The sequence below is a fragment of the Podarcis melisellensis genome (assembly GCF_964234715.1).
Source record: "Podarcis melisellensis genome assembly, chromosome: 3".
Lineage (NCBI taxonomy): Eukaryota > Metazoa > Chordata > Lepidosauria > Squamata > Lacertidae > Podarcis > Podarcis melisellensis.
In genome coordinates, this window is record NC_138530.1 from 97428597 (window position 1) to 97445782 (window position 17186).

Consider the following 17186-nt stretch of genomic DNA (forward strand, 5'->3'; position numbering starts at 1 on the left):
CCTATATGGCTGACACAGCCTTCTCTCTGGTAAAAGATTCTCTGCCTTTCAGCAAGAGAAAGAGCTGGGATGAGAAAGTTTCCCTTGATAACCATTTCCTCTATGAAACTCCCTGCTCGCTGCAGAATTGCACAGCCATGCTTTTAAAATAAACATGGCTCTGAAGCAGTAGCACCAAGGGTAAAACGGACAAAGAGAAAAAATTAGGCTGGGCAGTGGAGCCAATTGGCAAGTGGCAAGTTATGTTAGCTTTGTAAACCACTTCTTTTATTGAAGAATGCAATATTTTAATGCCATCATCATCGTGGAGGTGTCTGTGGAGGGGATATGTTGATTGAAAAGGTCTAGCCAACCAGATGATTAGTTGGGTTCCTATTGAGGGTATTTGGCAAGCTAACATGACATTGATGTGGGATTGAGGACTGGTGTGGTCGTTCTTTGGTGTTATGGCAGGGGACAAAGCTGAAGTACAACTTTTGAATAAATGTGTTTTTAATAATAAAAAAGCACTAAAAGAAAAAGGGAAAAGAAAGGATGTTAGCCTAAGGAAACCTTTTAAATAAATAAAAGTACCCCCTCCCCACAATGCACACATTGCTACATACATCAATGCCAGTTCAATTTCTGTGGTGCTCTTTATCTCGCTGTCCACTTATTTAACATACAAATTTAACATACTTAATGATGTGCCTCTTTCCACACTATACATTTCAAGGTAAATGAATGATCAAAACAACATTCTAAAAAGTATCTCTCTATCTACACACACACACACACACACACACACACACACCACAACCACCACCACCACCATTCCAGAAATAAAAATGGGATGAGAATGCAAACAACTGCAATTTTCACTTCTGTTTGCACTGGAATTCTCTGACATCCCTAGCATAAGTTTGCAGCCTTATTCATCCTGACAGCGTCAGTCTCCTTGACTGCCTCTAGCACTGCTGTCTGTTCCTCTTCTCCTTTTCTGCCAACCATCGCTTCCTTTGTCCTTGTGACCTGTGTGAGACGCCTTCTTCTTTCTCTTTCTTCTTTTTCCTCTTGCCTCAGTCTCTTCCACCTACACTTCCCTGAAGGTTTGTGTATCTCACTCCAACCCTTGTTGAACTGGAAACTTGTCAGGAAGACTTCCTTTGTAGTGAAGCTGAATTGAAGGTGATAGTTTCTGTTGTGATGAACTGAGCCTTGAGGAATCCCACTAAACAGCAGAATTTCTTTCCCCCAACAGATCTGCCACATTTATTTTTCAACACGAGGTCTAAGCAAGGAGAGTGCCAGGTTTAACAAAAATATAGGCACAAGGGAGAGGGAAATGCAGGGAGACATGAAAAGGAGGAATGGAAATTAAACATAATTCATAATGTAGTCAGGTTTTATGGCCATGACACATAGTTGTATTTAGATACAAATATTGAAGCAAAATCCTGAAAATGACTAATAGCCATTGAGCTTTACTTTAAATTATACCTTGGCTCCCAGCTGCACTCAATCTCATGATAATATATACATATTTTATTTCTCTTTAAATGGCAGAAAATGAACTGTAAATTCCATTTCCCTGACATCAGAGAAGCATTATGCAGACAAACAATGACAGAGAAATATTCTGTAGTAATCTTTCATTGACATAAACAAGTAGAAAATGTGCAACATTAAATGCAGTCTTTAGGATGAATTTTCAAAGCACATTCTATCTCCAGCTAGATTTGCCAGCTTCATTTTAGACTTATCATTGATCTCTAAAACTTATAGGACTTATCCCAGAGAAAGTGTGGTTTCATGGCCTAACCGCAGTGTACTGAATGTTTTCTGAGCCATAAGGCCGCTTGCTAAAGAGGCGAAAAAACAACCCACCAAGCACATTCTGTGGTCTGAGTGGTAGGGAAAGGTGACTTCCTTTGGCAACAGACCATGCAACCAATGGGTTGGATCCAGACTTAGGTCATCTTAAGAACAGACCATAATGCATGACTGAATCTGGGTCCGCAAGCTGCGGTTCATAAGCATATGTCTTCATGTGTATGCATGTATGTTGGTGTGTAATGTTTTATACAGTTGTGGTTCTGCTTGGGAGGATGTGGGTCATTGTGGAGGGTGCTCACTCAGCTTCAGATCAGCTTTTGAACGAAAGGGAGGGTGTTTAGGACAACAATGATCATGAATTGCAGAAGCATAACGTTTCAGATAGCCACCAACTTTCTAGGGCACGGCAAAGACTATTGCTTTCTTTGTTTCCAGAAATCTCACAAACAAGATCTATCTTGTCACTGACTCCTGCATGGTGCCATCAATCAATGGCCTTAAACAAGCGGAAGAGAGGAAATCACAGCAATTTTCCACTCTCTCTTTTCCCATAAGTAGTCCAGACCAAGCCAAACCAAGTTCCCTTTGCATAAGGAGAGGGAAAAGAAGATTTTAGTTAAACAGAGATGTAACTTTTGACGCTAGCACTGAAAGGTGTTTGTCAGGTTAGGCAAAACATTACTTTTTAAGAGACATATTCATGGACCCTAGAAGTTTGTAGAGAAAGAGAATACTAGGCATCGAGTAGATAGCAAGTTGAAGACTAAGCACATTTTTAGAATGAACAGCATTAATTAAAACTGTTACTGCAACAGTTGTTGACACAGACTCTCCTATCTAGGTCAAAATGTATCTACGGTAAATGTACATTTAGTCTGTCATCTTTAACTCATGCAATTTATTTTCTGAGACAGGAAAGGAAAACAACTTAATTAACAGATTAACTGAGTTGACTTATTGAAATAGTAGAGCTCCACTGTGTGGCTGGGTGACTTTGCTAATCAACAGTAGCAGCATTGGAAAGGCTCATGATTAGCTATATGTTTTTATTTAGCCCTCAGGTGTGTAATATTTGTCTAGATTTGTTGGATGCTGTGCTTATTAGTGTGTTTTGTGACAGTTTTTATAGCAGGAAGACTAGGGGAACCCCATGTGCAACTAAAGCAGTTATCTTTCTCTCTGCAGTAAAGAGAGCACTTTTTTTTGGGGGGGGTGGAAGGAAGGAAGGAGCACATGAAGCCAAGGGTTGCTTCAAGTGAGGGACCTAGTTTCCCCAGACCTAGTGCTATAGTGCTTGAACCAACCCCGAGAGTAGCAGTAGGAAGACTTTTTAGATAGCATGTCAGGAAATCCTTTTTCTTTTTCATATTTCATTTGCCATGCGCTGAGAAGTGAATATGCTCTAGCACTAATGGTTTGGTACAGGGAGAGGAAGCCAATTTGTTTATGAGCCCCAAAAGAGCATTGAAAGGAAATTTGGAGGGAAAGGAAGCTTAAAGCATAGGATAGGGCTACTTAGGGACCAAGACTTTGATGAACTTTAAGGAAATTTGATGGATTCGTAACTGCTGAACAGGAAGATAGCTACTAGCCACAACTGCTATGTTCTACCTCTACTGTGGGAGGTAATATGCCTCTGAGTACCAGTTGCTAGGATTCACATGTGGAGAGAGTACTGTCGTGCTCAATTTCTGATAGCTAGCTTCTCATAGGCATCTGTTTGGCAGCTGTGAGGACAGAGTGCTGTGCAGATTAAGCCATCCACATATAACTAGCTTCCCTAACTCTAATTAATACATGAAGGGGTTAAGAACATAGAGCAAGGTGTCCTGCCAGGCTCAGCTAGGATACTGTTCTACCATGGAAAATACTTCTTTGGGAGGTTGTGGGCTCTCTTTCATTGTATGTGTTTAAGCAGATACTGTATGACCACCTGCTTAAAGTTGAGATTCCTGCATTGCGGGGAGTTAGACTAGATGATCCTTCAGGTCACTTCCAACTCTACAGTTCTGTGATTCTATGAACTGAACTGCCTCGCAGAAGCTTTCACAGACTCTAGAAGTGCAGACAAATGAGTGGCGAGATTTGTACCCATTTGTCTGCCAGCAGCTGCCTTATTTCCAGGCTTTTACAAAGGAGCTCAAATCTCTGTTGCTGACAGTCATTCCTTAGGAATGTAAGACATAGGGCAGGCATAGGCAAACTCCGGCCCTCCAGATGTTTTAAGACTACAATTCCCATCATCCCTGACAACTGGTCCTGTTAGCTAGGGATGATGGGAATTGTAGTCCCAAAACATCTGGAGGGCCGGAGTTTGCCTATGCCTGACATAGGGCCATAGGAAGCTGCCTACACTGAGTGAGACATATGGTTCATTCACCTAAGCATTGACTTTGTTCAGACTGACGGTGGCTTCCCTGTGTTTGAAGCCCAGGTTATCCCTCCAAACCCTACCTGGGATTTAACCTGGGACATCTCTGTCTGGAAAGTATGTGCTCTGCCCACTGAGCTATGGCCCTTCTCTTGCACAAAGCAGACCAAGAGTTTGAAGTGCCGTTTGGGGAAAAACACCCTTTGCAGAATGTAAACTGTTGTAGCGCGGAGGGCTTATTTAAAAACTACTGCTTACAGAAAAGAATTTCACAGTATCTTTTAATTACTGTGAATGATCAGTGCCTTTGTTTTACTTCTCAGCTGAAAGATGGCACTTCCCAACAGCAGGCAGGCTTCTGAAATCACGCTGAGACGACGCTGACTCAAAGGAAACATCGCCATATTTCGAATTACCAACACAGAAACATTTTTTCCGAGAGATATTCTGTTCCTCGTGAGATTTATAACTCTATTCCCAAGTGCTGTGATTAAACAGTTATATCCTTCCCCTCACACGATCTTCTGGTCGCTTTGCAACGTTGTGCCCATTTTTCTTCACAAAACAACTTTTCTCTCACATCTCTGTTCTCAGCTGCCGTGATAGTAAAGCAGACAAATTTACAGGCAAAATATGCAGACAAAATAAACGCTGCTTTCGATTGCATTTTAACCCACCTTAGGATCAAATGATGAAGAGCGGACTAAAGCATTTTAAATAAATGACAAGAACGAGGCGAGTTGCTTGTTACGGTATGTGCGCGCAAGTCAGACGCCCCTTTCTCTAATAACATTACTCGGAATAAAAGCCACATCTCCTCAAGACTTACACAGGAAAGAAATGAAACAAAAATGGTTCCCCGAGAATGCAAAATAGAGACGTGTTTCCCTGTAAACTTTAAACAACAACAACAACACATGTTCAGTGGAACCATTAGCAGAAATAAAAATGGAAGCTTTTGGTGCAAAGTGGTTAGCACTTTCTGACATAATATTAGTTTGAAAGATTGTAGGCAATGCAAATGGGAAATGTTGGAGTACAACTTCAAGAGCTGCTTCTATAGAAAAGCCTTCCTGAACCACCCCAACCTCTGTTTCTGTAACCTAGTCTTGCCTCCTGACATTCCCTTATTCATTTCTCAGTACAGTACAGTACAGTACAGTACTTAACCTCAGGTTAAGTACTTAATTCGTTCCGGAGGTCCGTTCTTAACCTGAAACTGTTCTTAACCTGAAGCACCACTTTAGCTAATGCGGACCTCCTGCTGCTGCCGCACTGTCGGAGCACAATTTCTGTTCTCATCCTGAAGCAAAGTTCTTAACCCGAGGTAATATTTCTGGGTTAGCAGAGTCTGTAACCTGAAGCGTATGTAACCTGAAGCGTATGTAACCCGAGGTACCACTGTACTTTTTTTATTTAAAAAAACACACCTGATTCTACCTCATCTCCATTTCCCCCCTTGTTCTATCTCTCTAAAGTGGACCGTAAATTCCCCTGGCAAGGACTTGTTCTATATTCTGTAGCAGTGTCTAGCTTTCTGTATACACTAAAAAAAATAGGATTGTTAGGAAATGTTATGCTTGGAGTGATTTTCCTGCAACCTGCCTTGAGAGCACATTGGGAACACAAATGTGAAACAAACTTTTTAACACTACGTTTAACGGCTGTAGGGTTCCTGGCTTACATCAGAGGCATCTTGTAGTCTGTTAAGAGACGGCCAGGCTTTTCACATTGTGCCTTAAATAGTTATATGGATGAAGAGATTTTGGCAGCTGCATGTAGGTTTCGGAACTCCATCCTCCTGCAGCACTGTGGAATGTGGGGGGAAAGACCTTTTAAAAACCCAAATTTCTCAAGCTGTTAAAGACACAGAAGTCCTTTATGTTGAAAGGTTGGACCATTTATTATTTCCTGGTTCATCCTTGTGGGCAGACATCATTTTGGTTCATTTTCTATGCATGTAGGTGGAGGAGTGACATCTGCAAAAGCAGTCTCAGCTCACTGGGGCATCAAACCTAGCATGTTTGCTGAATGGTAGAGATGGGGAACTTGTGGCCTTCCAATGTGGCTGGGCATCAACTCGGATCAGCTGCAGCCAGTCATGGTCAATGGTCAAGGGTGTGATGGGAGTTATAATCTATCAACCTTTGGAACCCCTGATCTCAGGAACCATGTGTGTATAGATGTGGATCATGTAACCTGTGTTAAGGATAACGGTTTAATTTCCTGAAATGGGAATGGTTACTTATGTTAAATTACTGTTTATTTTTAACGTGGAGTTTTTCCTTTGGTGGTAGCTCTCATGTGATTGGCTGACTGTGTGTCACATGAGACAGGCATTCCGTTCTGTTGTGACTGTTATTCCAATAACTGTCGTTTTTAACTGTCTTTCTGCTTTCCCCTTCTCTCTCTGTGAGGGAGAATGGCGGCTGAGAGAGGCTTCTCAGGATACTGCTGAGGACATTGTGTGTCAGTGTGATGTATCTGAAGTGAAACAGACAGAGGATGATCCCTAAAGGTTATTAGGGAGAAACCTGTGCACAAAAGCTCTCTGTAAGGAACAGAGAGAATACTGCAGAGGTGAAAGTAAAAAATAAAATAAATAAAAATCCAAAAGAAACTGTAAGACCTGAGTGAGCTCTACAGTTCAAGTGAGAATGTACGCATGTTTGAATAAGCATGAGATTGTAAATATATTTTTCTCAGTTGAATATAAAGAGTCTGAACATTGTATAGTCTTTACAAAGAAGCTATCAACAACCTAGAGGAGCTATTTAGCTTCCTAGCTGTAAGCTACTCAGTTACTTTGTGTATCATCAAAATTTATACACACAACAACAACAACCTGTATGCGTCACCTGTGGGTGTTTGTATGCATGGGACCATGTATGCAAAAGCAATGTTTATATAGGCACCACTCTCACTCTCCTTAGTTCAATTGGCTGGGGCAACCCAGTCAGATGGGCCGGTTCCAATTATTATTGCTATTATTATTATTATTATTACTACTACTACTACTATCATTATCTACTATGAGTACTGGGTATTGGAGTTAGAGAAAGAGAGAAACATAAAGTGGGAAGAGATCTGCCCTTCGCTGCTGATTGTCCAAGATGTAATGTATCAAACAAATATAGTGTCAAGAGAGGAGAAGCTCAAGGATATAATGAGGCAATCCTAGCTTAAAAGTGATAATCTCTGTAAAGGCTACTGTATTGACTACTTTCTGTATTTCTTTCTTTCTTTTTCCTTGCAGAGTCACAGTGTACACTCTGTGGTGAACCTGAAGGTGAGTTGCGCATCAGCATTCTTAATAATTTTCAAAGTCAATAGTGGTGATGCTTGACTTGCATGATTTGTTTATTCTGCTAGTACTTTTTCTACTGTGGCAGTAGATGGAACATGTCATTAGATGTGATGCTAAGGGGGGGGGGAGCCGGGGGGGTGGAGAAGAGACATACTGCTGTGTTAGATGCCAGAAAATGAATTGAATTAGTGCTGAGTAAAGTACAATGCATCCTTTGGGCAGCAGGAGACCAATATTCTCTTGTAATAAAAATGGAAATACCTTTTACCCAGGTATTGTGCAATGGTCAGTATAATATAATAAGAAAAAAGAAAAGAAAGGGAGAGTGTGAGTATTCATTTTAGGGCATATAGAAACATATCACAGTTAGAATTTAACTCGAGCAATTGACATTTCGCTGTTGAATTAATAGCATTTTGCTATTATTTTGCAATGATTCTGTCAGTGCAAAGATTTCTCTTTGTGCCATGGAACATACTCCTCCCTATGGGTGCCCCCTAAATATGTTCAGTACTGGGATTTTCCCCATTTGTCCAGAGCAGATTTGAGGGCAGAGCATGCCCAAGGGCCCTAATCCTTGAGCTAGCAGAAATGTTTCATTGGATACTGCCCTTATTCTCAAACTATAATCCAACCTTTCATACACTGTCCTGCAATAAGTCTTCCACTAGGTTTTGTGCAAGAGCTCATCCTACCGGTGCCATTTCTTTTTATTTTTTGGTGGCAGAGGGAGAATTTGTTTCTTGCACGTAATGTTTAGGATGTTTAATTCAACTGAATTTTAAAATGATCTTCTGTCATGCTCTCCTGTTCTGTTATTATTTTATTACTATAATATCATTTCTGTATTTTGTAAATAACTTTCAAGTTCATATTGCTGAAAAGTAGGATATAAATACCAACAGAAGATAAATAACCCAGGCAACATTGTGCAAGCGCTTTTAATTTCCAGTTAGCTCAGTAGAAGAGAGTTCAGTTAACTTAGATGGATTTTGTTGTCTGTTTTTAATGTTTGTTTGCAATAATGTGGACAGAAAATTGAACTGGAAGTATTATTCAGAGAAGCCAATACATTATTCAAATAATGGGAGTTCAGGATGTGGTTAATTCATCTCAGTGAAAGCAGTGGACGTACAAATTCTTAACTTTACCTGGATTGTGCCCTTACATTGTAAATTTGAAATATCATTTTCATCGCGTGTATGATTTACATTTTGATTGTATCAACCATGAGCTGCACTTGATCTCAAGACACGGCAAACAGCCTTTGGGGATAAATAGTAGCTGCTGGTGGATTTTTAATGAGACAACTTCATTCTGTGGAATGTCTTAACGTCTTAAAAATAAAACTGCAAGATGTTTGTGATAATTAAAGGCTATAGGTAGTATCCAGTAGTAACCATGGTAGACCCATTGAAATCAATAGTTAAGTAACATAAGGCCATTGATTTCTTTGGGTCCAGTCTGAGTATAATTTAGTTACTACTCTATAAAGTTATTCAGCATTGTTAGCAGTAGCATTGTTTTTTAAATTAAACCAGTGATCCTGTGGTTGTAGATATGGCATTTGGAAGACATGTAATAAAGCATAGTTTTCTTAATATTTTGCTGGGCAACAGGAGAGATCAGAAGTCTAAAAAAATTATATTACATTGGGGCTCCTATTCTAGTCTTAAAATAATTGAGTAGGGAGAAACACTATATTATTTCAGTTAACACCTCCTTTCTTGCCATCTGTGCCTAGTGTAACCTTTTTCCCCTTCTTCTTTTTCTTCTTCTTCTTCTTCTTCTTCTTCTTCTTCTTCTTCTTCTTCTTCTTCTATTTAAGAACTAGATGATCTGGTTTTGTTTTTTTCAGATTAGGAATCTGGGCATTGGTTCAAGAATAATATCTTAAACATGCAATAGATTGCTCTCGGTAGGGTTTAATTTCCACCTGAGTGACTCTGCAGTGTGCTGGTTCCGTGGTGTTACCTCCAAGTCTAAAAGAAACCAAGCAAAGACTTGTAAGTGGCCCAAGAGAACCTCTACAAACACTACTGAAGCATGGATTAATGCTTCATAATTCTTGGTGCCCTGCGATCTCTCAGCAATTTGTTCAGTAATTTGCTTGACTGCTTCAATGCAGTGCAATATTATAAGACTCCATACTTTTTTTTTACACAAAAAAATGCTGTTTAATTTATTATTATTATTATTTTATCTAGTTTTCTGAAAGGACTTCAGTGTGCCATTATGATAACAAATTCTATTTTGGCTTGAGGCAGGGCCTGACAGGCTCCATAAAGGACTGCTGCTGCTGCTGCTGGATAGAGAGGGCTCCGTTTTTGTTTTTTAAAATTGCTTTTATTTTTTATCTATGTCATTTTAAATTGTGATTGATATTAATGCTGTATTCTTAGTTTTAGATTTTATGATTTATGTGGAAATTGTTTTCCATTTGGTTGTGTACTTTCTGATGTGTTTTATTTATTGCTTATGACTTTGTTATATTGATAATTATGTAAATCTTGTCATGTTGTTTTAACTATGGAAAGGAGGCATACAAATAAAATGATGATGATGATGCTTTTTGTGTGAAACATGACCTCATTGTGCGTATTTGATGTTAAAATTAATTCGTTGTGATTTTGAGACACAGTCCAGAAATATAAAGACTGTGCCTTCCAGTGAGGGCCAAGTTGTTTTATTACATTAAAGGTAAAGGTAAAGGTACCCCTGCCCGTACGGGCCAGTCTTGACAGACTCTGGGGTTGTGCGCCCATCTCACTTAAGAGGCCAGGGGCCAGCGCTGTCCGGAGACACTTCCGGGTCATAGGCCAGCGTGACAAAGCTGCATCTGGCGAGCCAGAGTCGCACACGGAAACGCCGTTTACCTTCCCGCTGGTAAGCGGTCCCTATTTATCTACTTGCACCCGGAGGTGCTTTCGAACTGCTAGGTTGGCAGGCGCTGGGACCGAGCAGCGGGAGCGCACCCCGCCGCAGGGATTCGAACCGCCGACCTTTCGATCGGCAAGTCCTAGGCGCTGAGGCTTTAACCCACAGCGCCACCTGCGTCCCTTATTTATTACATTAGGCTGTTGTTATTACATTAGGCTGTTCAAAATGTATTGACCTCTACTTCCACTTGTCCTGCCACTTTCCACCTGGAAAACCCACTCTTTACTGCTGAATCGTAGCAAACATCAATCAGGTTTTCTCCAGATGGATGCTTACTCTGATTTAGCACTAAAGAGTGGATTTTCCAGGGGAAAGTGGCAGTGCAAAGTCAAAACCACTTGGACATGTGCCTAGAAATATGGGATAAGCAGAAAACTGTGTACCCCTTCATGTATTAAAAGTTTGGAAGAGCTCTAAGCCACTTGAGCCACTATTATTATTATATTAATAACATAATCACTGCCAGTTGCAAACAAATTCTACTGTTATCAAATTTTAGCTTATTTTCTTGGTTTCTTCTCTGGCATTAAACTAGAGTTTTACAGCTCAGATGTAATAGGGAACTCTAGGTGGATAAACCAGGTTCTTTGCTCCAAAGCCAGAAGAGAAGGGCAAGGGAAGAACACTAAACCAGGGGTGTGGAACCTACTGACTGCCGGTCAGCTGTGAACAGCATCATTTCATCTAGACCTTGGCACTCTCCCCAAGCCATTCTGTTCACACTTAGACCACATTCCCTCTACCTGTCCCATGGGAGAGAAGCCAGGAGAGGGATGTACTGGGTTTGGGAGTGAGGAATGCACTTTAGCAGCTTATTCCATCCCTTTGGCTTCATTGACTGTCTCTTCTTTGGCTACACCATGGAAAGAAACTAAAAGGCAGACAGGCAGTTGTGTTAGACTGGAAGCATGAGTGCAGAGGCCATAGAGAGATGCTCTAGCCGACTTGCTCTGTGGCCAGGAATGCCAGTCAGCCTGCGTGCCTATGTCTTCTCCTCTTTGCTTTGCATCAGATAGGGAGAGTGAAGGGAGAGGAAGGATGTTATTGTTTCTGTGCATGGTCATGTGTGTTTATGGATCTGCGAATACGCCCTGCTCATGCCATGCCCACTTTGGGTTCTGGTATGGCACACTTTGCTGGAAAGTACCGGTAGATACCTGACAGATTCCAGCCTAGGTAAAGCAACCTTGGTAGGATTTTTCTCCATGCTCCCTTGCTAAATTATAATGAGGAGCACTAAACCATAGTTTATTAAGCCATGAATGAGCCAAGCCAATGAGTGCTAGCTTTTATTGACTGCTTTGTAAGTTATCTGAAGATTTCTCTTTCACTATCTCTGTCACATGTTGACAATAATAATGTGCAAATTTAAACTTAATAGGTTGATTCATTAATTACCCATTCATCAAAACAAAATGACCGCCTCGGTTTCTCTCTCTCTTTTGCGGTTGGCTGTCTTAACTTTATTTTGTTCTGAAATTGTTCTATGGGTCAGATGAGTGAAATGGAGACCTACTGTATGAGAAGTCTCAGTTATGCCCTTCCAAGTCTCTGGTTCAGCATCAGTGTAGACTCCATGATTAGGAGAGTGGCCTTGCAGTGCAAATGAAACTCCATTTCCCCCATCAGTTTTGATTGTAGGTATCCAGAATTGTAGGATAGAATTCACACTCTTTTATTGTCTGAGCTGGTCCAAGTTCTTTTGATCTGGAAAGTCCAATATCTTATGAGGAGAAGCTAAGGAGTTCATTGCTGCATTAGATTGAGTGATGGTCGAGAGCTTGTGACAGGCTTGTCACAAATTGGCTTGGACATAAGCTGTAATAATTCCCAAAATATTGTGAAATAGCTTTGCTTATTTCTGAACCAACACCAACCCCTATTTGCCTCAATAACTGCCCATAAATCCTCTCAACTTCCACTTAACTGACTTACCTGTTCAGTGGCAACAGTAAACCATGAAAAATGAGAGAAGGGAAGAGTTGGGTATATTTCATCTTCCACTCTCCTTTACCAGTCTCTGCCCACTTTCCTCTTGTGGAAAAGTGTCTGCGCTCTCGCAGTGGCGGCAAACACAGATTAGGAGAGAAGGAAGGAATGCATCTCCCATGTGCCTCTCCAGTGCCTGGCATGTTTCCATGCACTATTCCAGGTCACAGATCGCAAGTAGACCCTGGGAAATATAATCTCCTCAAGGGCTACTGTACCACAGTGTCATGCTCCAGAGAGAGAATATGGGAGAGAACTTTTCTCACCCCATTTGTTCTAGAAGAATTATTCTGCAGCTTGGATTAAATTCCAAGTTGGAGAAGAAACTGGGGTTGTAAGGCTTGAGTAGTATTTGAGAAGACAGTGTGGGAGAAATGTTCAGTGAACTCAGTCCAATAATTTCTGCAGGGAAAAATCTAAGAACCTCCAAGAGAAGATGAAAGGTAAGCATAATTTGTAATTGACAAAAAGAAAATACACTGCAAAAGAAAACCCTTTAAAAGCCATTATTTATTCCATCCATCGCCATGCCTCTGTGCTCTTCACTGAGCATTCACTGCATCAGATTCCTCCTATGCAACAAGTTCACCTGGGCTTCAAAATCTCTGAGGTGCACAAAGCAAAAACCCAGCCCATAAATTCCTTAGTGCAACAGAATTGAAATGATTTGGCCAGTCTGTGCAGATGATATGTCTGTGTTACTATTAGAGCACAGATATTGCCCTGAAACTCAGACAAGTCTGATTGGACAAAGTTTTCAGCACTAAAAGGTAATATTTGTTTCACAGGAATAATGACAATAATAATAATTTATTATTTGTACCCCGCCCATCTGGCTGGGTTTCCCCAGCCACTCTGGGCGGCTTCCACAGAACCAAAAAACACTAAAATATCACACATTAAAAACTTCCCTGAACAGGGCTGCCTTAAGATGTCTTCTGAATGTCAGGTAGTTGTTTATTGCTTTGACATCTGATGGGAGGGTGTTCCACAGGGCGGGCGCCAGTACCGAGAAGGCCCTCTGCCTGGTTCCCTGTAGCTTTGCTTCTCGCAATGAGGGAACCGCCAGAAGGCCCTCGGCGCTGGACCTCAACGTCCGGGCAGAACGATGGGGGTGGAGACGCTCCTTCAAGTATACTGGGCCGAAGCCGTTTAGGGCTTTAAAGGTCAACACCAGCACTTTGAATTGTGCTCGGAAACGTACTGGGAGCCAATGTAGGTCTTTCAAGACCGGTGTTATGTGGTCTCGGCGGCTGCCCCCAGTCACCAGTCTAGCTGCCGCATTCTGGATTAGTTGTAGTTTCCGAGTCACCTTCAAAGGTAGCCCCACGTAGAGTGCATTGCAGTAGTCCAAGCGGGAGATAACTAGAGCATGCACCACTCTGGCGAGACAGTCTCACCAGGCAGGTAGGGTCTCAGCCTGCGTACCAGGTGGAGTTGGTAGACAGCTGCCCTGGATACAGAATTGATCTGCGCATCCATGGACAGCTGTGAGTCCAGAATGACTCCCAGGCTGCGTACCTGGTCCTTCAGGGGCACAGTTACCCTATTCAGGACCAGGGAGTCCTCCACACCAGCCCACCCCTGTCCCCAAAAAACAGTACTTCTGTCTTGTCAGGATTCAACCTCAATCCATTAGCCGCCATCCATCCTCCAACCGCCCCCATGCACTCACACAGGACCTACACCACCTTCACTGGTTCTGATTTGAAAGAGAGGTAGAGCTGGGTATCATCTGCATATGGATGGACACCCAGTCCAAACCCCCTGATGATCTCTCCCAGCGGCTTCATATAGATGTTAAAAAGCATGGGGGAGAGGACGGAACCCTGAGGCACCCCACAAGTGAGGGCCCAGGGGTCTGAACATTCATCCCCCACCACCACTTTCTGAACACAGCTAGGAGGAAGGAGCGAAACCACTGTATAACAGTGCCCCCAGCTCCCAGCCCCTCTAGACGGTCCAGAAGGATGTTATGGTCGATTGTATCAAAGGCCGCTGAGAGAACCAGCAGAACTAGGAAACAACTCTCACCTTTGTCCCTAGCTTGCCGGAGATCATCAACCAGTGCGACCAAGGCAGTTTCCATCCCATGATGAGGCCTGAATCCCGATTGGAAGTGGATGCATGAGATTAGTTACGTATTCCTTTTCATGGTTTACTAAATTTATGGACAAGGCACAACAGGATTTTCTTACTCTGTCCTGACTGACTTTTTATTTCTGCTATGTACCACATCTTTCTTTTTTAATTAAAAAAAAATGCTCTTGCCATTTTTTTTATTTTATATTTTGCCTTCAGAATTTCGATTCATTTATTAGCAAGCTGGGCCCAACAGCAGACATGTCCCTCATTTTATTGCTTTACTGCTGGCATAAAAGATGCCCTGGAGAGATTACAGCATTCAGAGATTATTCATTCCCAGCAGCCCTTCCTTTGATCATGCTTCAAGGAAACAACTCAAATCTACAGTGACCAAGTCTATAGTTTTGAGGTGAAATATTAATTACGTGCTGAATTCAAGCCTGTGAGCTCCCTCGATTCATCCGTCAAGGAGACCCAGAGCACTATTCTCCCGCCCTTCAAAATCTTTGGCTCATCATAGTGTCACAAAGACACTAAGTAAAATGGTTGTGGCTGTTGCGTTATGAATTACTTGCCCCCCAAAAATCTTAGAGGGCTTCAGTTGCTAGTATACTGTGCCATTTTGTTCTTTCCTGTCTACACAAAGCGGCTGTAAACCAGGCATAACTGCTTCGGTAAAACCAGGTTAATGGCCGCTTTGCATCAGTGCAGAAGCACAGAGCAGCTGGAGGGTAATAGCCAGTAAAAGGCCAAAATGCTCTTCTTGTTATACTTATGCAGACAATATTTGACATTTGGAGAGTAGAAATAGGTCTTCCAGTTCAGTCCCTCTCCTTCTGTTTGTTTTGTTTTTATAGAGTTATTTTCCCAGCCACAGTTGCTTTCCACTGACAAATGTGGAAAGGAATATGACAATCAACAGATGCCTTTTGTGCATTTAGCTCAGCCTAGTATATCATTAGATCTCTAGCCAGGACATCTTCTGTAAAATGATAGTAATGCTCTAATCCTAGGGAGATGCTGTTTCTTAGGAAGCCTTATTTATTTGTTTGAAAATTTCCAGCCTACGCCTTCCCAATCACATGGTCCCAGGGTGAGTTGCAATACAATAAAACAGTGGAAGAAAAATTAGTTCAGCACAGCTTCTTTATTTATTTTATTTAAAAAACTGATAAAAGTACTACATATTCTTTAAAACACTCAGGCAGCCAAACCCTGGGCTCCTCCCTTGCAGAAATTACAAATCCTCTCATTTTGCTTTTTCTAGCAATAGATCGTTTACATGCACTATATAAGCATACTTTTGCAACCTTTTAAAATGCTTTAGGAGGTTGACCAAGCAGTTCTTTGTAGATTGCTGTACACAGAGTCCTTCACTGATCGCTTTGGCTGTGGCATCAGCCGTGCAAAACTGCCAGAATTGAAGAGGAACCTGTGGGTTCATCTGGTAAAGGTTGTGAAGATAAGCCCGCACTGGTCATGGATTTTTGCTGATAAAGCCATGCGCAATGGTATTGATGTACATTCCTTCCTTGGAACAATCCCCCAAAACACTTTCCCAAAGGAAGATCTTGCTGGAAGAAAACTCTCAGGTTACCTTAGTGTCCTGAAAAAAGTAATCAAGTGTTTTGATTACATCTGCATCAAGATAAAATATTCCATCAAGTCTTGTAGAAGCAACTGTCATATGAAACTGGGACCTGCTGCCTGTTGGAGTAGCAGCAATGCGGTAATTGGGAAAGTGTTGGTTTTGGAGTGCTTCTTCGATATGCCCAAAGTTGTTCTCCTTCTCCATGAGTGACTTAGCAAAAAACTAAATGGACGACTGAGTGAAAGATATTTCAGCCTGAAAACCTGTGTCAAAACATACAGTATGACATCTCAGTAAATACAATTAGCTTGTCTTCACTTGCCAATTATGGAAGAAAACCATTAGGAGACACCATTTAATGAAACACATGCTGAGAAATCGTAAGATGTTTTCAGAATGTGTTTATTTACACCTGTCAAACATTGTGGATCTTAACAGTTGCATTTGGTCATATTTCCAAACGATGATGGATACAAGTCAAAGGAACCAGTTATTTGCTAGAAAACTTTCAGAGGACAACAAACCCAGCCGACAACAGAAATCGATAAGAATTATTAGTTTTATTGAATTAACCAGCACTCTAAAAACAATACAGACTTATTCAGGTGAATTCAGGTTCATTCTGCTATGAAATAAATTGTCATTTCCCAGCCAAATAAGAATTCTTAAGGTAAATCCTTATGCCATTTATCCATATAAATGGGATCCTCATAACAGAGGGTCCTCGTTGCGCTCGGGACCCAAGAGCTCACCTGACAGGGTTAAAAGGGGGGGGGAGGAACAGGAAGTCCTGGCCATTCCCCTGGGATCATGCCAGGCTGTTTTAGCCAATAGCCAGTAGGTGGCGTGATCCCAGCGGCTTTAAAAGCAGCAGTGTGATGCAAGTGGGGCACTTGCATTTGCACGGCTGAGCACCCGCCCGCCCTCCCTAGTTTAGGTAGAGTTGCTTGGCCTTGCTTTGGTTTGCAACAGGGGCTGGGTAGGATTTTTTTCCCATTTGGCAGATTGGCTTTTAGCCATTTGGTTTTCGCTTACCCCTTAGCAAATTGTCACAACTTGTAAGGTGGAGGTTAGGCATTGGCTCAGTT

General features: G+C 41.7%; 1 protein-coding gene across 12 annotated transcripts in view; it reads left to right on the top strand.

The window, feature by feature from the left end:
- The window catches only part of DLGAP2 (DLG associated protein 2), a 414439-nt gene that overhangs the window by 162106 nt on the left and 235147 nt on the right, over positions 1 to 17186 (top strand). For 8 of the 12 annotated variants that reach the window (XR_014166924.1, XM_081906060.1, XM_081906056.1 and 5 more), the window contains one exon: positions 7443 to 7475. Coding sequence is in view for 4 of the 12 variants with exons in the window: in XM_081906060.1 (XP_081762186.1) it covers positions 7443 to 7475 (33 nt within the window). In the remaining 8 variants the exon portion in view is untranslated. Of the gene's footprint in view, positions 1 to 6471; positions 6767 to 7442; positions 7476 to 17186 lie in introns of those variants that run through there. The other 4 variants (XM_081906065.1, XM_081906063.1, XM_081906064.1 and 1 more) reach the window with 3 other exon arrangements.